The sequence below is a fragment of the Ochotona princeps genome, chromosome 5 (genome assembly GCF_030435755.1).
Source record: "Ochotona princeps isolate mOchPri1 chromosome 5, mOchPri1.hap1, whole genome shotgun sequence".
Taxonomy (NCBI): domain Eukaryota; kingdom Metazoa; phylum Chordata; class Mammalia; order Lagomorpha; family Ochotonidae; genus Ochotona; species Ochotona princeps.
Genome location: NC_080836.1, coordinates 107,269,905 through 107,285,747, shown reverse-complemented (window position 1 = coordinate 107,285,747; position 15,843 = coordinate 107,269,905). Strand labels below are relative to the sequence as shown.

The window sequence follows — 15,843 nt, the reverse complement described above, 5'->3', positions numbered from 1 at the left end:
TGCCTCCTGCACGGCCGAGGATGTGGGCGGGCTGTCCTGCGGGAGGAGGCTGCCATGCCCCATGCCGTCCATGCCTCCACCTCCTTCCCTCCCCAGGAGCCGAGGGGTGCTTCGGCCTGGGTCCCCTTGAGGTCAACACTTGGCAGAGCCCCTCCAAGCTCTGTGACCCGAGATGCCTGTCCGACTCCAAGGCTGAGGAGCTTACCGGCAGAACAGGAGTGCGGCCGGGCCTTATGGCCCCAGGCTGGGCAGACACAGCGGAGGCTGCAGCACAGGCCCCCATCCCCTGGCCGGTCCATGCCCACCTCTGCACCTGCCCAAGCTGCATCCCCTGCTCCCCTCACCTCAGCCAAGGCACCCCTCGAGGCCCTCTCGGTCCCTAATGACTGGGACACATTGTAAAAGTGAGGGACAGCCTGGGCCTGTTGGAACTGGGTTTCAAGATCCAGCCACAGCTGCCCTGGGCACACTGACCCTGCTCTGGAGTGCCCCGCCGATGCTGTGACAGCCTTGCCCCATCCACCAGCCACCCTGGGAGTTGGGGGCCCAGTGTCCTGCCTGTGGGAAGCCGGGGGAGGGAGCCGCAGCCCCGTGTGCAAGCCCCGTGTGCTTGTCCCACAGCAAGCCCTGCTCCTAGAGCAGCAGCGTGTGCACCAGCTGAGGAACTACCAGGCGTCCATGGAGGCTGCGGGCATCCCAGTGACCTTCGGAGGCCACAGGCCGCTGTCGCGGGCACAGTCTTCCCCAGCATCTGCCACCTTCCCCGTGTCTGTGCAAGAGCCCCCCGCAAAGCCACGCTTCACCACAGGTAATGGCCTGCCTGTCAGGCTGGGCATGGGCAGCATGCCCAGAGGGGTATCCTGTCGGAAGCCTGCGTGCCCTGCAGGGCCCTCTCTCCATCATGGACAGTTGAAGCCCTTGGCTGTGGTGTGCTGGAGCACACCCTGCTGTTCACACCCTACAGAGCCCTGCGTCTGTTGGGGTCCTGAGGGCTGCGTGTGCCCTGTCACTCCCCAGAAGCCCCCAAGTGTGGGGCCTTGACTCCCCAGAGCCTTAGCTGCCAGGAGCTGGGAGCCAGCATACCTAGAGCCCAGGCTTGTAGAGGCAACAGCCGCAGGGCTGTTTTAAGCCCGGGCTCACCTTGCCTCTGAGTTCACAGTAATGGGTGCAGCTGGGGTGGGCCACCATCCAGGGCCAACAGGAGCAGGAGCAGCTGCTGGTCTGCCTGACCCCAAGGCCTGCACCTTGCCCATTGTCCCCAGTACATGCTTAGGCAGCAGGATGCTGGGCCAAGGACAGCAAGGGGCCTGGGAGCCCGCACCAGCTGCCTCCCTAGTGGGGTGCTCATCCCGTGGGTGAAGCTCCCTGTGGGCAGCTTGGTGCCAGGCTGTTCTGGGCTCTGCTTACCTTCCTGTCCATGCCCTCTTGGGCTTGCTGTGGGCATGTTGTGCTCTCCCACATACGACTGCTGCCACGGAGTGGCCAAAGACAGAGTTCCAGCCGTGGTTCTTTGGCACTGGAGCTGACTTGGGCTTTCTGGAGGCGAGCACAGGCCCCTGCCACCTGGCTCCCGCGGCGTGCGTCGCCTCTCTCCACTGGCCCCACAGCGTGGCCAGGCGCCCTGGGGGGAGGGACGGGCCCGGGTGCCCTGTACATCCCTTTGTAGGCAGTCTTGGGCCAGCCCTGGGAGCCCTTGCTCTGCCCGCCGCAGGCCTCGTGTATGACACGCTCATGCTGAAGCACCAGTGTGCCTGCGGCAGCACCAACAGCCACCCCGAGCATGCCGGGAGGATTCAGAGCATCTGGTCGCGCCTGCAGGAGACAGGCCTCCGCAGCCAGTGCGAGGTGAGGCTCCCGCCCTGCCCACGTGCTCCCTGGCCTTGCCCCGACAGCCACCTGGGTGCGCCACCTCGAGGGCAGGGACGGAGCGCAGCAGGTTTCCTAGCTCCTCCTGTGCTTCCGGGGCGAGGGGGACCTCGAACGTGTGCCAGGGGTCAGTGATGACGACGGTGGCCATACCGCACCCACGGAGCCAGCACTCTTCCCCAAAACCTGGGCCAGCTGAGCAGGCACCTTGGCCACCTGGTGCACGCCCGGTGGGGCAGCTGGGAGGGTTCCAGCGTGAGGTATCCGGTGGCTCCCATGGCCCCAGGCCGCTCTTCCCATTGAGCTCGTGAAACAGGCAAGGGTCAGCAAGGGTCTCTCCCCACCACTGGGGGGCAGCATTGCTCTGCAGACACAGGCTGCAAGAGGACTCTTGCATGCCACAAGTACCCTTGCTTCCCCGGGCCCCTCTGGTCTCAGCCTCGCCCCTGCTCTGAGGCCTGCTCACATCTGAAGTCTGGAAGGTGAGGAGTCAGCAGAAGGCACCGGGAGAGCATCAGACCAGATCGGAGCCGCAGGATGGGAAGGCGGGAAGCAGGGCAGGCGGCGTGGTGGAACGACCCAGACTCCCTCGAGTTGCGTGTGCTCCCCACCGGGACCACGTGGAGCTCTACCCGGGAAGCACAGCATTGCTGGTCAGGGCCCAGAGCCCTCTGGCCTCCTGAGATGGCAGAGCGGGGGAGCTGGGAGAGAAGCTGGGTGGGCCACACCACACCTGTGCCAGGTACCTGAGCACTTGGAGCCACCCGTGCAGCCAAGCCCAGGTCCTGCCACGTAACCTGCCAGCTCACGCTGCTCCCCTCTTGTGAGGCCTGCCCTCCTCCTGCCTCCTGGTGGCGGGGGCGTCCGCGCTGTCCTTGCTGCGTGCCCCCACTCGCTCCCTGTAGCTGATGAGCCTTCCTCTGCTCTCACCTAGGCTCTCTCTTGGTGTTGTTGAGACTTTGTCCATCCGCTGGCCTTTGCGTGGCAGCGTGGGTGCTAGCCACAGGCCTGCTGTCCTGTGCCCAGGATCCAGGGACACTGTGTGTCAAGGTGGGGCATGGCCCAGCCCGGTGTGTAAGCCCTGCCTGCAGGCAGACCCACGAGGGGCTGCGCTGCTGGCCGGTAAAGGTCACCCCGGGGACCCAGGTCGCCCCTGCCTCCCTGCTGCCCCAGCCAAAACCGCGGGTGGCATCAGATGGAGGCTAGCAGAGAGGGCTGGAGGAAGTGCTGATTCCATGGACCTGGGGGAGCCCAGAGAAGGGACCGCCCAGGAGCTGCATTCTGCCACGTCCCCACGTCCCTTGTATACAGGCCCAGGAAGCCCCCAGTCCCACCCCAGGTGGGCACCCCGAGGCCTGCAAGAGAGTGGTGGGTGCTAGTGCCGGGCGAGAGTCGAAGGGACAAGACTGGGAAGCAGTGACAGCCGCTGGTCTGGGTTCGGCTGTTCCCGGAGCGCCTGGCACTGCCAGAGCCGTCTCCCCGTGAGACAGCAGCCGTGCTCTGGTGTCGTACTCGCCCGTTCAGTGAAGGATGGGTCAGATCGGGAGCTAGCCCTGCATCTCTGGGGAGTGTGACAACGGTCAGGAACCATGGGTGAAGACTCTTCGCAGCCTGGGGACCCAGGGGGTGTGGGCAGCCCTGCGAGCAGCAGCAAGAGGACTCCTGCATGCCAGAAACGAGTGCCCTTGCTTCCCCAGCCCCTCTCGTCTCAGCCTTGCCCCTGCTCTGAGGCCCACTCATATCTGGAGGGGAGGAGGTAGGGGGTGTTGTGTGGAAGCTGGTCACCCTGGCCACGCAAGAGCCAAGTCACCGTTGGTGTGGCAGTGGTAGGAGTGAGCTGAAGACTAGGAGTCCTCCAGCTCTCTGCCAGCGATCATGAAGGGGCAGGCCGTCTCTGGGGTGATTTAAATGCTGTGTTGGGGGCTTTTTTGTGCTTTGCTCCTGTGTGGAGGTGGGCTCCCTCCAGTGCAGGTCTTGGGGGTGAGCGGCCTCTCTCTGTGTCCCTGCAGTGCATCCGCGGACGGAAGGCCACGCTGGAGGAGCTGCAGACGGTGCACTCGGAGACCCACACGCTCCTCTATGGCACCAACCCCCTCAACAGGCAGAAACTGGACAGTAAGAAACTGCTAGGTATTTCCTGTGCCCCCCGGGCCCCTGCCAAGCCACAAGGCTCCATCAGCACCTCACATGGCACAGTCCACACCAGGAGGCTGCGGCCAGAGGGGCTGCTGGGGACCCCAAGAGGAGTCCGGACAGGAAGCACTGCAGGCCCGGGGCTGCCTGCTTGCATCCTTGGGCTGGCAAGGGCGAACGGAAGGCCATGAGCTTTAGGTGATGATGTGCTTGCTCACTCGCCAGCGTGGAGGAGGCGGGCAGAGTGTGAGCTTCTGCCCAGTGGACTGGGCCAGTAATGGCTGCGGCAAGCTCTGTCGGGGTCTCCCACATGGCTGCTCAGGCCCGGACACTGTGCTAACTGCTGCCTTCCTGGCATGTTAGCAGAAACAGCCTCCAGTGTGGAGAGAACTTTCTAGAGGAGGGTGGGTGTCTCTACCGGGGGCTGCGCAGAGCTGAGGGCCCCTCGACAAGCTCCACATTCCCCGGTCCCGGGGCAGGCAGCAGGGTGAGCTGCAGGGGCCTGGAGCGCAGCTGTGGGGACGCATCAGGCACCAACCTTCTCGCTGTGCCCCTGCGGTGGGGGCGCATCAGGCACCAACCTTCTCGCTGTGCCCCTGCGGTGGGGGCGCATCAGGCACCAACCTTCTCGCTGTGCCCCTGCGGTGGGGACGCATCAGGTACCAACATTCTCGCTGTGCCCCTGCGGTGGGGGCAGGCTTGCGTTTTACTTTTTCACTTTTTTAAGATTCATTTGCTTTTATTCTGATAGACTTACAGAGAGAGAAGGAGAGATAGAGAAAGATCTTCATACGCGGGTTCAGTCCCCAAACGGCCAAAGCTGGGCTGGGCTGCAGCCAGGAGCCAGGAGCTTCTTCCCAGACGCCCTCAGGGGTGCAGAGCCCAAGCCCTTTTGCCATCTTGTGCTGCCATCAGCAGGGAGCTGGGTTAGAAGTACAGCAGCCGAGATGCAAACTGGTACCCATATGGGATGTCAGTGTATCAGGCCTCACTGCATTGCTGGCCCCAGGCACAGGGCTTTCTACAAACATAAACACTCAGGTTTGGGGCAATCAAGGAGGAAGTAGGTGGCAGCCACTTGGTGTGGCTCACTCTTCTGGGCCTGCAGCCCCATGCCCTGGTCCGCCCCTGTGACCAGTTTCTCAACCCTCGAGTCCTCGGGGGTGGCAGCCGTGTTGGTGCTGCGTTCAGCGGGAGCCCTGGCCCACAGTCGCACAAGCACTGTGGCTGCTGCAAGCCCCTCAGGCAGCTGTCGGCAGCACAAGGCCGCTCCGGGCAGCCGCTGGGCATTTGCGCCTTGCGGCCAGGATGTGTACTTGCTGCCTGCCTCTACTTCCTAAAGTGTGGCCACCGCCCTCACCCTGTGATAGGCTCGGAGCCACGGGCAGGTACCAGGCCACCACGCAGGAGGTGCTGTGCCATGGTCCTAGGCCACCATGCGGGGCCAGGCGAGCAGCCTGTGTCCTCCTGTGCAGGTTTGCTGCCAGCACCTTGTGCCCTGGGAGAGGTAGGCCAGTAGCCTCTGCAGCTTCCTGGCGTGGCACAGGGCTGCCAGTCCCACACGGCACAGGCTGCATATGGCTGCTGAAGGGGTAAACCTGTGCCAGGGGCAACCCCACATCTCTGAAAGGCAGCGCCCAGACCCCTGTGCTGAGCAGAGAGCCACCCACAGCGGCCTGTGCTGTCTGTGAGCAGCTAGTCCGGGCCCACCCTATTCTCTGCCTTTGGCCCACTGCACCCTCCAGGCAAGACATGGCTGCCGCTCAGGTGGAGGCTTCAAGCCAGGCTTAAGGTAGATGACCCAGATGGAGCACAAACCATGGTGTCCCGGGCAGCTGTGGGCGCAGGCCTGGTGACATGTGGTACTGCAGCCAGCAGCAGGAGCTCCCCCCACAAAGACCCTGTGGATTTGATTTCCTTGTTGAATTGTTTGCCTTTATCTTCAAGGCCCAGGGGCCCTCTGCAGCCCCCCACAGGCAGCGACTTCAGGAGTGTCAGTGCTGCTTACTTAGTGGGTGTGTCAGAGACAGCATACTGTGTGCATGTGGTATGCTCTGTGGTGTCTGTAGTGGGTGCACATGGAGGGTATGTGTGTGTGGTATCTGGGCTGTCTGTAGGTGTAGGGAAATGGATGGTGAGGGGTTGGTGTTGGGTATGTGTGTGGGTGTGGGGCCGGTGGGGAGGGTGTATGTGTGGGATATGTGATTTGGGGTGAGGGCAGGGTCTGCTTGGTATGTATGAGTATGTAGGTGGGGTCTGTGGGGTGTGTATATGAGTATATATGAGGGGTCTGTGGTATATATGGTGTAGGTGGAGTGTAGGTGGTGTGCTGTATGTTTATAAACTGCAAGAAGTGTGCATGCTGTAGGTGTGTGTGTGCATGCTGTAGATGTGTGTGCATGCTGTAGGTGTGTGTGCATGCTGTAGGTGTGTGTGTACATGCTGTAGGTGTGTGTGTACATGCTGTAGGTGTGTGTACCCGCTGTAGGTGTGTGTGTGCATGCTGTAGGTGTGTGTGGACATGCTGTAGGTGTGTGTGTGCATGCTGTAGGTGTGTGTGTGCATGCTGTAGGTGTGTGTGTACATGCTGTAGGTGTGTGTACCCGCTGTAGGTGTGTGTGTGCATGCTGTAGGTGTGTGTGGACATGCTGTAGGTGTGTGTGTGCATGCTGTAGGTGTGTGTGGACATGCTGTATGTGTGTGTGTGCATGCTGTAGGTGTGTGTGGGGTGCTGTATGCCCACACCACCACCCCCTCACTGCATGGGAAGCATTTTCAGGTTCCCACCCCCGTCCTCACGGAGTCATTTCATTTTCCGTCTGGCTTTGCAGACGTGGTAATAGTGGGTGATTAACTTGAAGATTGTTAGCGTAACCCTGAGTAGTGTTTAGACAATGCTGTGTGATCTCCCATCCTCCGTTAATTGAATGGACAGACAGCAAAACCCAATGCACAAGGTCCCTGCTACTCCCGCCTGGGGGCGTGCCCTCACGGCTATCTGGGTGCCGCTGGGACACGGGCAGCTGTGGCTGCTCACTATCACTGCGGGGTGTCCCAGGGTCCACCTGTCAGCAGCAGCTGCGGCAGCGTCTAAGCAGCCTGGCCCCGGGGGGCTATGGGGCCCCCTCCCAGGGCATGCTGGGAGCATACCACACACCAAGGACCGCCTGATGAGGGTGGCCAGGACAGCCCTGGTCTGGAGTTTGGTGATTGGGCATGCCACATGCCTGGGTCTGGAATGCTCCCACACCTTGGGAGCAGAGACAGTCCTCCCCCTGTTGGACAACTCAGAACTGCATTATTAAACACCGCCCTGCCAGAAAGCGTGACGCCCTATTCGCCCAAGTGCGAGGGCTGTCACGTCTCCTAAAATGCTGTGGTCTTTGTTAGATGACGAGCAGTATCGAAGCACTCAGAGACACCACGTCTCTCTGTGGGTGTTGCTGCCATCTGGGACCTCACAAGCAGAGGGACAGCCTGTCCAGACCCCTGCACACTCATTGTGTGTGCCTGTGTGCCATGCCCACATCAGCAGGGAGACCAGGGCCGCTCACTGCCACACGGCTGTGCCAGAGGAGGTCCCTGCTGAAAACACCCAAGCCAACTGCCTGCTCGAGGTAGTCCTGGCTGTGCTGGGCTTCCGGGCTATGCCTCCCCGATTGCACAGTGCCCAGATGTGAGTCCAATCCCCGGCTCCCTGCTGGCACACAGCCAGGATGCGGCAGCTGCTGGGCCACTTGGTGGAACTCTTGCACCCACCTGGCTTCAGCCTGGCGCAGGCCTCTGAGGAGAGTGTTGGTGTAGGGAGGCACCTGCCCTGAAGAAGCTGCCCTATCCCTGCAGTTTTCCCTGCCCCTCACCCCACAGAGCACTCTGCTGCAGTCCCTGAGCGCCATGTGGCTTCCCCAGTCCCACAGCTTACACGTGAGATCAGTGAGTCCCAGCCAAGGGGGGAGGAGCAGAAATCAGAAACGGACCAGGCCTGGTCCATGGTGCTGTCCCCGTGGCTCGGAGCCTGGGCACAGCCCTGCACTGGGGCCAGGCCTGGTCCATGGTGCTGTCCCCGTGGCTCGGAGCCTAGGCACAGCCCTGCACTGGGGGCACCTGCTCGCTTTGTCCAGGACACAACACCACAGCACCCACGTGGCCTGTACCATGGCCCTTGGCCAGCCCGTGCCCCTGTTGGTGAGCATGAAGAATCCAGTTGTCCTTTGCCCACAGTGGGCCCCGTGCCTGCAAAACCTTTCTGGAAAGTGGCCGCCAGCGCTGTCCACTGCCGCCAGCCCACTCTGCACTAGCATGGCAGCCCCACCACCATGGAACAGGGACATGTGGACACCTGGAGGCCCAGAGCCACGCTGTGGCCCAGGGCTCAGCCGGCACAAGGTGGCTCAGGGCATGCCTGTGGCCAGGCAGCGCGGGTCACACCTGGGAGGACTGCTGTCACATGAGGTTCCAGAACCAGGTGTTGTGGGAATGAGGTTTAGCACGGTTCCGTGCCCGGTGCCCCAGCATCTGCTGTAGCCCTGCTGCCGGGCCCAGTGCCAAGGTCTGGTATGCCCCTTGGATGGCAGCAGGGAGGGCCCCGTGCGGCCCGCAGCAGCCGCTGTGACCTCCTGACCTCTCCCGTGCCCCCCACAGGCTCCCTGACTTCAGTCTTCGTGAGGCTCCCCTGCGGCGGTGTCGGGGTAAGTCTCCCTTTCATGTGTGACTCACGTGCTGTCTCCCCTCCCCGTGCTGGCTCTCCTGGAGGGGTAATTGCTGCCAGCTGCTTTCCATGCATGGCCTCCCATGGGCTGCTTCAAAGACCCCCCAGAGCCCGGGCATTTCCACACCCAGCCGGGCACCTGCCACGTGGGACCCTGGTCAGGGCCGGGGTCCCTCACACTGGGTGCCTCTCCCGTGTGTGGGTCCCGTGCGCAGCCCCTGTGGAGGCAGGGCTAAGACATGAGTTTACATTGAAACGTTTGAAAGGTTCATGGACAACGTGGTGTGAGCCATCTCTGCGAGCGTTTGCATTTTTTGTACCAGAATAAACACACACACCACTTAAAGCCGGGGGTGCTGCCAGGTGAGGCTCCTGGCTGCCCAAGAGCGACGTGGGGAGGGCTCATAGGGGCGTCCTCTCCACCGCCCGCACTTGGCTGGAGCGGGTGGCCTGCTGGCCCATCTGCTGACCGTCATGGTCAGCCCAGCGCCAGCCACATCCGACAGTCAGGGGGCCAAGGTGGGCCCTCGCGGCTGAGGCTGCCCTGTGTGTCTGATCACAGGATGCCGTGGGGCTCGAGGCCTGGATTCTGTTATGGAAATGAAACAAAATTGTTTTCTTCCTGAGTCTTTACAAAAATCACTGCTTTGAAAATTATCCTGTCAAAAGGAAAATAAACGACACTCACTGCCCCGCAGGCCCTCTCAGCCGCCTCGCTGTGTACCCAGACAGGCTGCAGTCTTCATCTGGGCAAGTTTTGGGCCAGACTTACAGAGAAGGGACTTTGCTCTAGCCTGCTGCTTGCTTGCAATCTGCCAATGAAAGCTGGATGCCTCCCAGACAGCCCCTCCTGCGTGCCAAGCTCGGGTGTGACACTGGACAGGGCAGACTAACTGGGCAGACACCCACGTGGGGGGCATTTATAACCACCAGTGTCCAGAGAGACCCCTACCCTGGCTTTGGCATGGAGGTCCTGTGTGAGAAGCACAGCTACACCCCCACACACCATGACCCCCTTGCCTTACAGAGCTAGGGACCAGTCCCTCTGGGTAATGGGAGGATGCGAGTGGCCCCAGGAGCAGCCTCTAGTCAGGGGTGGGGCTGCTCCTGGGTGCCCCCTGGGGTTAGTGTGAAGTCCTGCAGCCTGGAGTCCACCTCACCCCGTGCCTGCATTAACACCTTCCAAATCAGCTTCAAATCCAATCCCTGAACTCCTCTGGGCTCAGCTCCCAGTTACTGCAGGTGCCAGGTAAGTTCCTGGGTCTCCCGGTAGCTCACACAGTTTACTCTGAGCTCTGGAGGACCCGTGGTGCCCGCCCAGATCCCCACTTTAGTCTCTGGGAGAACCTGCCCCCCAGTCCTCTCTGCCACTTTGCCACGGTGTCTCCGACAATCCAGCCTGTCTGAGCCATTTCTGCTTTCCTCAGTTCCTGTGCCTGAGCCAGCTGCCTTGCCGGACACTCTGGGCTCGGGCTGTGGGAGCCGGTGCAGGTCGCAGTCCCTGAGCAGCGAGCATCTAGCCAGCCTGGGATCCTGCAGTGGGCCTGAGGAACAACTGAACCCCTAGTCTGCCCCTGCAGGCCAAGGCCCCTCCCTGGTGGACCAAATGCAAGGACAGGCCCTGAGCACCGTGTCCCTGCCACATTTACACAGGGAGCTGGGAGCCCAGGCGTTTCCGTGGCTGTCAGCAGCCTGGCGACAGCCGGAAAGCAGTTAGGGCTGCAGTGGTACGGTTACCCGACACAGCAGCCCCCTGCAGTCTGGAGCCTGGCAGGCCCTCAGCCCCTGGCGGGCCTGGACAGCTCTGCCGGGCTGAGGGGAGATACAGCTGGGTGCTAGGAGGTGGGGTCTCCTCTGGGTCTGACCAGCGTGCCATGCCCAGCCTGTAAAAAACTTCCCTGAACCCCAAGAAGGGCTTGCACCCACCCAAAGAAGGGCTTGGGCCCCAGGGCAGCTGTCCAGTGGACAGCACAGGTTTGGTCACCCTCATACCCCCAACCCCAGGCTCCCATGGGAAACTTGTAACTGTGGCCCTGGCCAAAGGGATGCACTGCTTCCGCCGCCAGCCAGGGCTTCCCAGGCACAGATGCCCCAACTCAGAGCTCACCACCTCGCCTGGCCCAGCTGCTGGCCGGCCACTGCCCCACACCTGGGCTGCTCCAATATGGCAATCACTGCACAGATCCTGACCCCCTGCCTTACATGTCGCAGCAACTCACAGATGGCCCACGTCGCTACTGAGCTTCAGTCACGCTGGAGCAGCAGACACGGGAAAGGAGTATAGACACTGCAGGGCCTGTTATGAGAGATGCCAGAGCCTTGGGGGCCCGGGGCTGGGGAAGCAGGCCTCACCGTGAACACGTGTTTCCGCAGGTGGACAGCGACACCATCTGGAACGAGGTGCACTCAGCAGGGGCAGCCCGCCTGGCTGTGGGCTGCGTGGTGGAACTGGTCTTCAAGGTGGCCACGGGGGAACTGAAGGTCAGTGGGGCACAGCGGAAGAAATCCTGACAGGAAGGTACTCAAAGTAACCCCCATGAGCCCCTGCCCGCCAGTCAGCCCAAGGGCACTGCCGAGGCTGGCGGCTCCCACCCGGAACCGAGACCCGCAACGGTCCACACAGGTACATACCAGGTACACCACCACTTGGCAGAGGGTCAGTGCCTGGGTTCTCAGAGGATCTTCTTGTTGAGGGGCCCAAGAGCTTTGTTCCCAGCATGCCCCAAGCTCCTGTTGGCCATGTTGGAACAGCACAAAGCCACCAAGCTGCTTTTTACTGCCACATGGAGGTAGTGACAGCAAGTCGGAAAGGGAGAGCTGTCTTAGGCCTGTCCACCCCTGCCGGGGCCTGGGCCCCCAGGGCCAGCCTTGTGGCCCTCAGCGGATCATACTTGGCAGCGTTCCCTGAGTGGGGCCACCTTTTGAACCTGCTGGTCACTCTGGCACCAGACAGACTTCCAAGCCCTGCAGAATGTCCCCGAGGGCTTAAAGCTGTCACCCTGTTACCACTGTCTCATTAGGAAGTCCATGCATCCCAGAAGGCCCATGGGCAGACGCCCCATTCCAGCTCATGGTGTCACCAGCTGTCCAGGTGGCAGTCTGTGTGTCCGTCTGTGCTCCCAGCCCTGGTGGCCAGGCGCCAGAGAGGGTCTTCACCACTGTCCAGCAGCAGGAAGAGTTCCATGGGCTCTGTGTGTCCGACATAGAAGCCAAGGTGCTCTCAGGAGACATACCTCAAGGAAGTGCCCCCCCCAGATGTGGCCCATGCCGGAGCAGCTCGCCCTGTCCCTTGGTGCCACACAGCAGCATTGCACCAGTGCCATGACCTCTCCCACAGAGTAGAGGCAGGTAAGGCTTCAGGGTGGCCATAAAGCAGGCCACATCTGTGGACAGACCAGCCACCAGACAGCACTTCTGCCAGTCAGGGCTCTCATGGACTGTGGGGCATGAGTGGGCATCATGACCACACTTGCTGGCCCCTGGGGCAGGTTTCTCAGCACCACGGGCAGCACGGTGAGCCATGGCTGACTGCCCTGAGAAGGTAGACGTGACCACGGCTTCCTGTTGCTGCCTATTCCTGTTGGCGGAAGCTGCACCTGCTATGGCCTCCATGGAGTGGCTTGCAGTTGGCTTTTGAGGCCCAAGGCATGGGAGAGGAGCTGGTCACTGTGTCCCACCCTCCGGTGTCCTGCAGTCTCTACCTGCTGTGGGGCAGGGACACACACTGGCCAGAGGTAAGGGTAGGAGAGGACACAGCGTGCACACCCCGGCCAGGGCTGAGTGTAGGACAGGACGCAGTGTGCACACCTGCCAGGGCTGAGTGTAGGACAGGACGCAGTGTGCACACCTGCCAGGGCTGAGTGTGGGACAGGACGCAGTGTGCATACCCCGGCCAGGGCTGAGTGTAGGACAGGACGCAGTGTGCACACCTGCCAGGGCTGAGTGTAGGACAGGGCGCAGTGTGCACACCTGCCAGGGCTGAGTGTGGGACAGGACGCAGTGTGCATACCCCGGCCAGGGCTGAGTGTGGGACAGGACGCAGTGTGCATACCTCGGCCAGGGCTGAGTGTAGGACAGGACGCAGTGTGCACACCTGCCAGGGCTGAGTGTGGGACAGGACGCAGTGTGCACACCTGCCAGGGCTGAGTGTGGGACAGGACGCAGTGTGCACACCTGCCAGGGCTGAGTGTGGGACAGGACGCAGTGCGCACACCCCAGCCAGGGCTGAGTGTAGGACAGGACGCAGTGTGCACACCTGCCAGGGCTGAGTGTAGGACAGGACGCAGTGTGCACACCTGCCAGGGCTGAGTGTGGGACAGGACGCAGTGCGCACACCTGCCAGGGCTGAGTGTAGGACAGGACGCAGTGTGCACACCTGCCAGGGCTGAGTGTAGGACAGGACGCAGTGCGCACACCCCGGCCAGGGCTGAGTGTAGGACAGGACGCAGTGTGCACGCATGCCAGGGCTGATTGTGGGACAGGACGCAGTGTGCATACCCTGGCCAGGGCTGAGTGTGGGACAGGACGCAGTGTGCACACCTGCCAGGGCTGAGTGTAGGACAGGACGCAGTGTGCACACCTGCCAGGACTGAGTGTAGGACAGGACGCAGTGCGCACACCCCGGCCAGGGCTGAGTGTGGGACAGGACGCAGTGTGCACACCTGCCAGGACTGAGTGTAGGACAGGACGCAGTGTGCACACCTGCCAGGGCTGATTGTGGGACAGGATGCAGTGTGCACACCCCGGCCAGGGCTGAGTGTAGGACAGGACGCAGTGTGCACACCCCGGCCAGGGCTGAGTGTAGGACAGGACGCAGTGCGCACACCCCGGCCAGGGCTGAGTGTAGGACAGGATGCAGTGTGCACACCTGCCAGGGCTGATTGTGGGACAGGACGCAGTGTGCATACCCTGGCCAGGGCTGAGTGTGGGACAGGACGCAGTGTGCACACCTGCCAGGGCTGATTGTGGGACAGAGCTGAAGTGCAGGAATACAGAACAGGGCCTGTGCCCACACCTGCCAGAGCTAGGGGCAGTGAGCAGGACAGAACTTGGCCACTTTTTGGCAAAGCTTGAGGACCCAGTTGAGCGAGCCTCAGGACAGATTCACCTTTAATCTTTGGCCTGGGCCTCACCAGGCACTCCTGGTAGCTGGCAGAGCAGTTTAAAGAGGAGCCTGGGTGTGTAGGGCAGCTCTCAGGCAGCGCTGTCCTCGGGCTGGGGCTGCTGGGAGTCAACTTGGAGGTAAAGCCTGTCTCTGCCCCTCCCCCATGGCTGCATCCTCCAGAACGGCTTTGCTGTGGTCCGCCCCCCAGGACATCACGCCGAGGAGAGCACCCCCATGTGAGTAGACCCCAGGCCATGTCACTGGGCACCTTGCTGAGGCATACGCACGCAGGCCACCTAGCCTTTCCACAGCGTACAGCGGGGCCCTCTGTGTGGCTGCCTCACTGACCGGGTAGCAGTGAGAGCGGGGCGAGGAGCTGTGCCAGGCTTAATGCGTCCTCCTCTGGGGACGCAACCTGGGACACAGGAGGGTGGAGCAGGCACTGGCCGCAGAGCTGCCCTCCAGTGCCCTCCGTGTGGACTAGGGAGGAGGCAGGGGTGGCCCACAGGGCAGAGTTCCTGCCATCCTCATGGGGGACCTGGGCGGTGTTGCCTACCCAAGGCTTTGACCCAGGCCCTGTGGGCAGATGGGAGTGAACCCATGGGTGGGTGCTGTGCTTGTGTGCTGGGGGGTATTTGCATGGTTTGTGGTCATGTGGTACATATATGTGCATTGTGTCAGCATGGGAGTGCTGTGCACCCCCACATGGGAGGCTGTGTGTGTGTGTGTCAGTGCGGGGGTGCTGTACCCCACATGGGAGGCTCTGTGTGTCAATGTGGGAGTGCTGTACCCCACACGGGAGGCTGGCTGTGTGCGTGTGGTACCTGTGTACAGTCTACACATCAACATAGCAGTGCTGCACATCTCTGCATGAGAGACTGACTGTGTGCATGTGTGCCCCGTCCACTTCAGTAGGACCGAGTGCCCTGAGGGAGGCTCCTCGCCCTTGCTTCCTTGGTGTGTGTCCCTGTTTGGCTGTGGGCAGGGGTCTGCACAGTGTGTATGTCTACATTGGTGTGGTGTGTTTTCATGTGTGTGCCAAATGCATACTATGGTATATAAGTATGCATTTGTGTATCTGTTACAGTTGCATCTTGGGGATGTATGTGTCTGAGGTGTGTGTTTGTGTACATGTGTGTGTATGTGTATGTGTTGTGCATGGTTACATGTGGGGAGGGTATCTGTATCGGGGTGTGTGCTGTGCCTGTGTGTACATGCGAGGAGTGTATGTGGTATCTGTTTGCACATGTGTGTGCTATGCCTGTGTGTATGTGCATACATCAGCTACGTGTGTGCATGTATATCCATAGTGTGTATATGTGATGAGTGTATGGATTTATGTGGAGAGCATCTAATCTGTATATTTATATACAAGCATATATGGATATTTTCCATGGTGTGTGTGTGTGTATGTGGTGAGGGTGGAGGGCATCCCTTGTGTGTACATGTATGTATGTGTGTGTGCATGTGGTGAAGGTGGGGCATCCCTTGTGTGTACATGTATGTGTGTGTGCATGTGGTGAAGGTGGGGGCATCCCTTGTGTACATGTATGTGTATATATGTATGTATACATGTGTATCCATGGTGGGGGTGTTTGCACACATGTATATCCGTGCTGTGTGTGCTGTACCTGTGGCGAAGGTGTGCATCTGTCTGTCTACATGTATGTATATCTGCTGTGTGATTACATGCATATATCATGTGGGGGACGTCTGTGTGCACACTTGTATGTCCTTGGTGTGTTGTGTGTATGTTGTTCATGTAGCAGGGGTGTGGATTGGGGGTGTAAGTCCTGCATCTGCCTGGTGTGTGTGGGTGTGTGTGTGGGGGTGTGTGTGTGGTGTGCACAAGCCTGACCGGTGGGACACGCGTGCTGAGCGCTTCGCCTGCGTCCCCTTGTCCCCTCACAGGGGTTTCTGCTACTTCAACTCTGTGGCCGTGGCTGCCAAGCTCCTACAGCAGAGACTGAATGTGAGCAAGATCCTCATCGTGGACTGGGTGAGTGGGCCTCCTGCCCCGGGCTCCCCAGCA

General features: G+C 61.1%; 1 protein-coding gene across 7 annotated transcripts in view; it reads left to right on the top strand.

The window, feature by feature from the left end:
* HDAC4 (histone deacetylase 4) overlaps positions 1-15,843 on the top strand; it is a 162,025-nt gene that overhangs the window by 132,944 nt on the left and 13,238 nt on the right. For all 7 annotated transcript variants that reach the window (XM_058665205.1, XM_058665203.1, XM_058665201.1 and 4 more), the window contains 7 exons: positions 622-808; positions 1,712-1,845; positions 3,876-3,981; positions 8,641-8,687; positions 11,081-11,188; positions 13,992-14,047; positions 15,723-15,810. In XM_058665205.1, the coding sequence (XP_058521188.1) occupies positions 622-808; positions 1,712-1,845; positions 3,876-3,981; positions 8,641-8,687; positions 11,081-11,188; positions 13,992-14,047; positions 15,723-15,810 (726 nt within the window). The remainder of the gene's footprint in view (positions 1-621; positions 809-1,711; positions 1,846-3,875; positions 3,982-8,640; positions 8,688-11,080; positions 11,189-13,991; positions 14,048-15,722; positions 15,811-15,843) is intronic.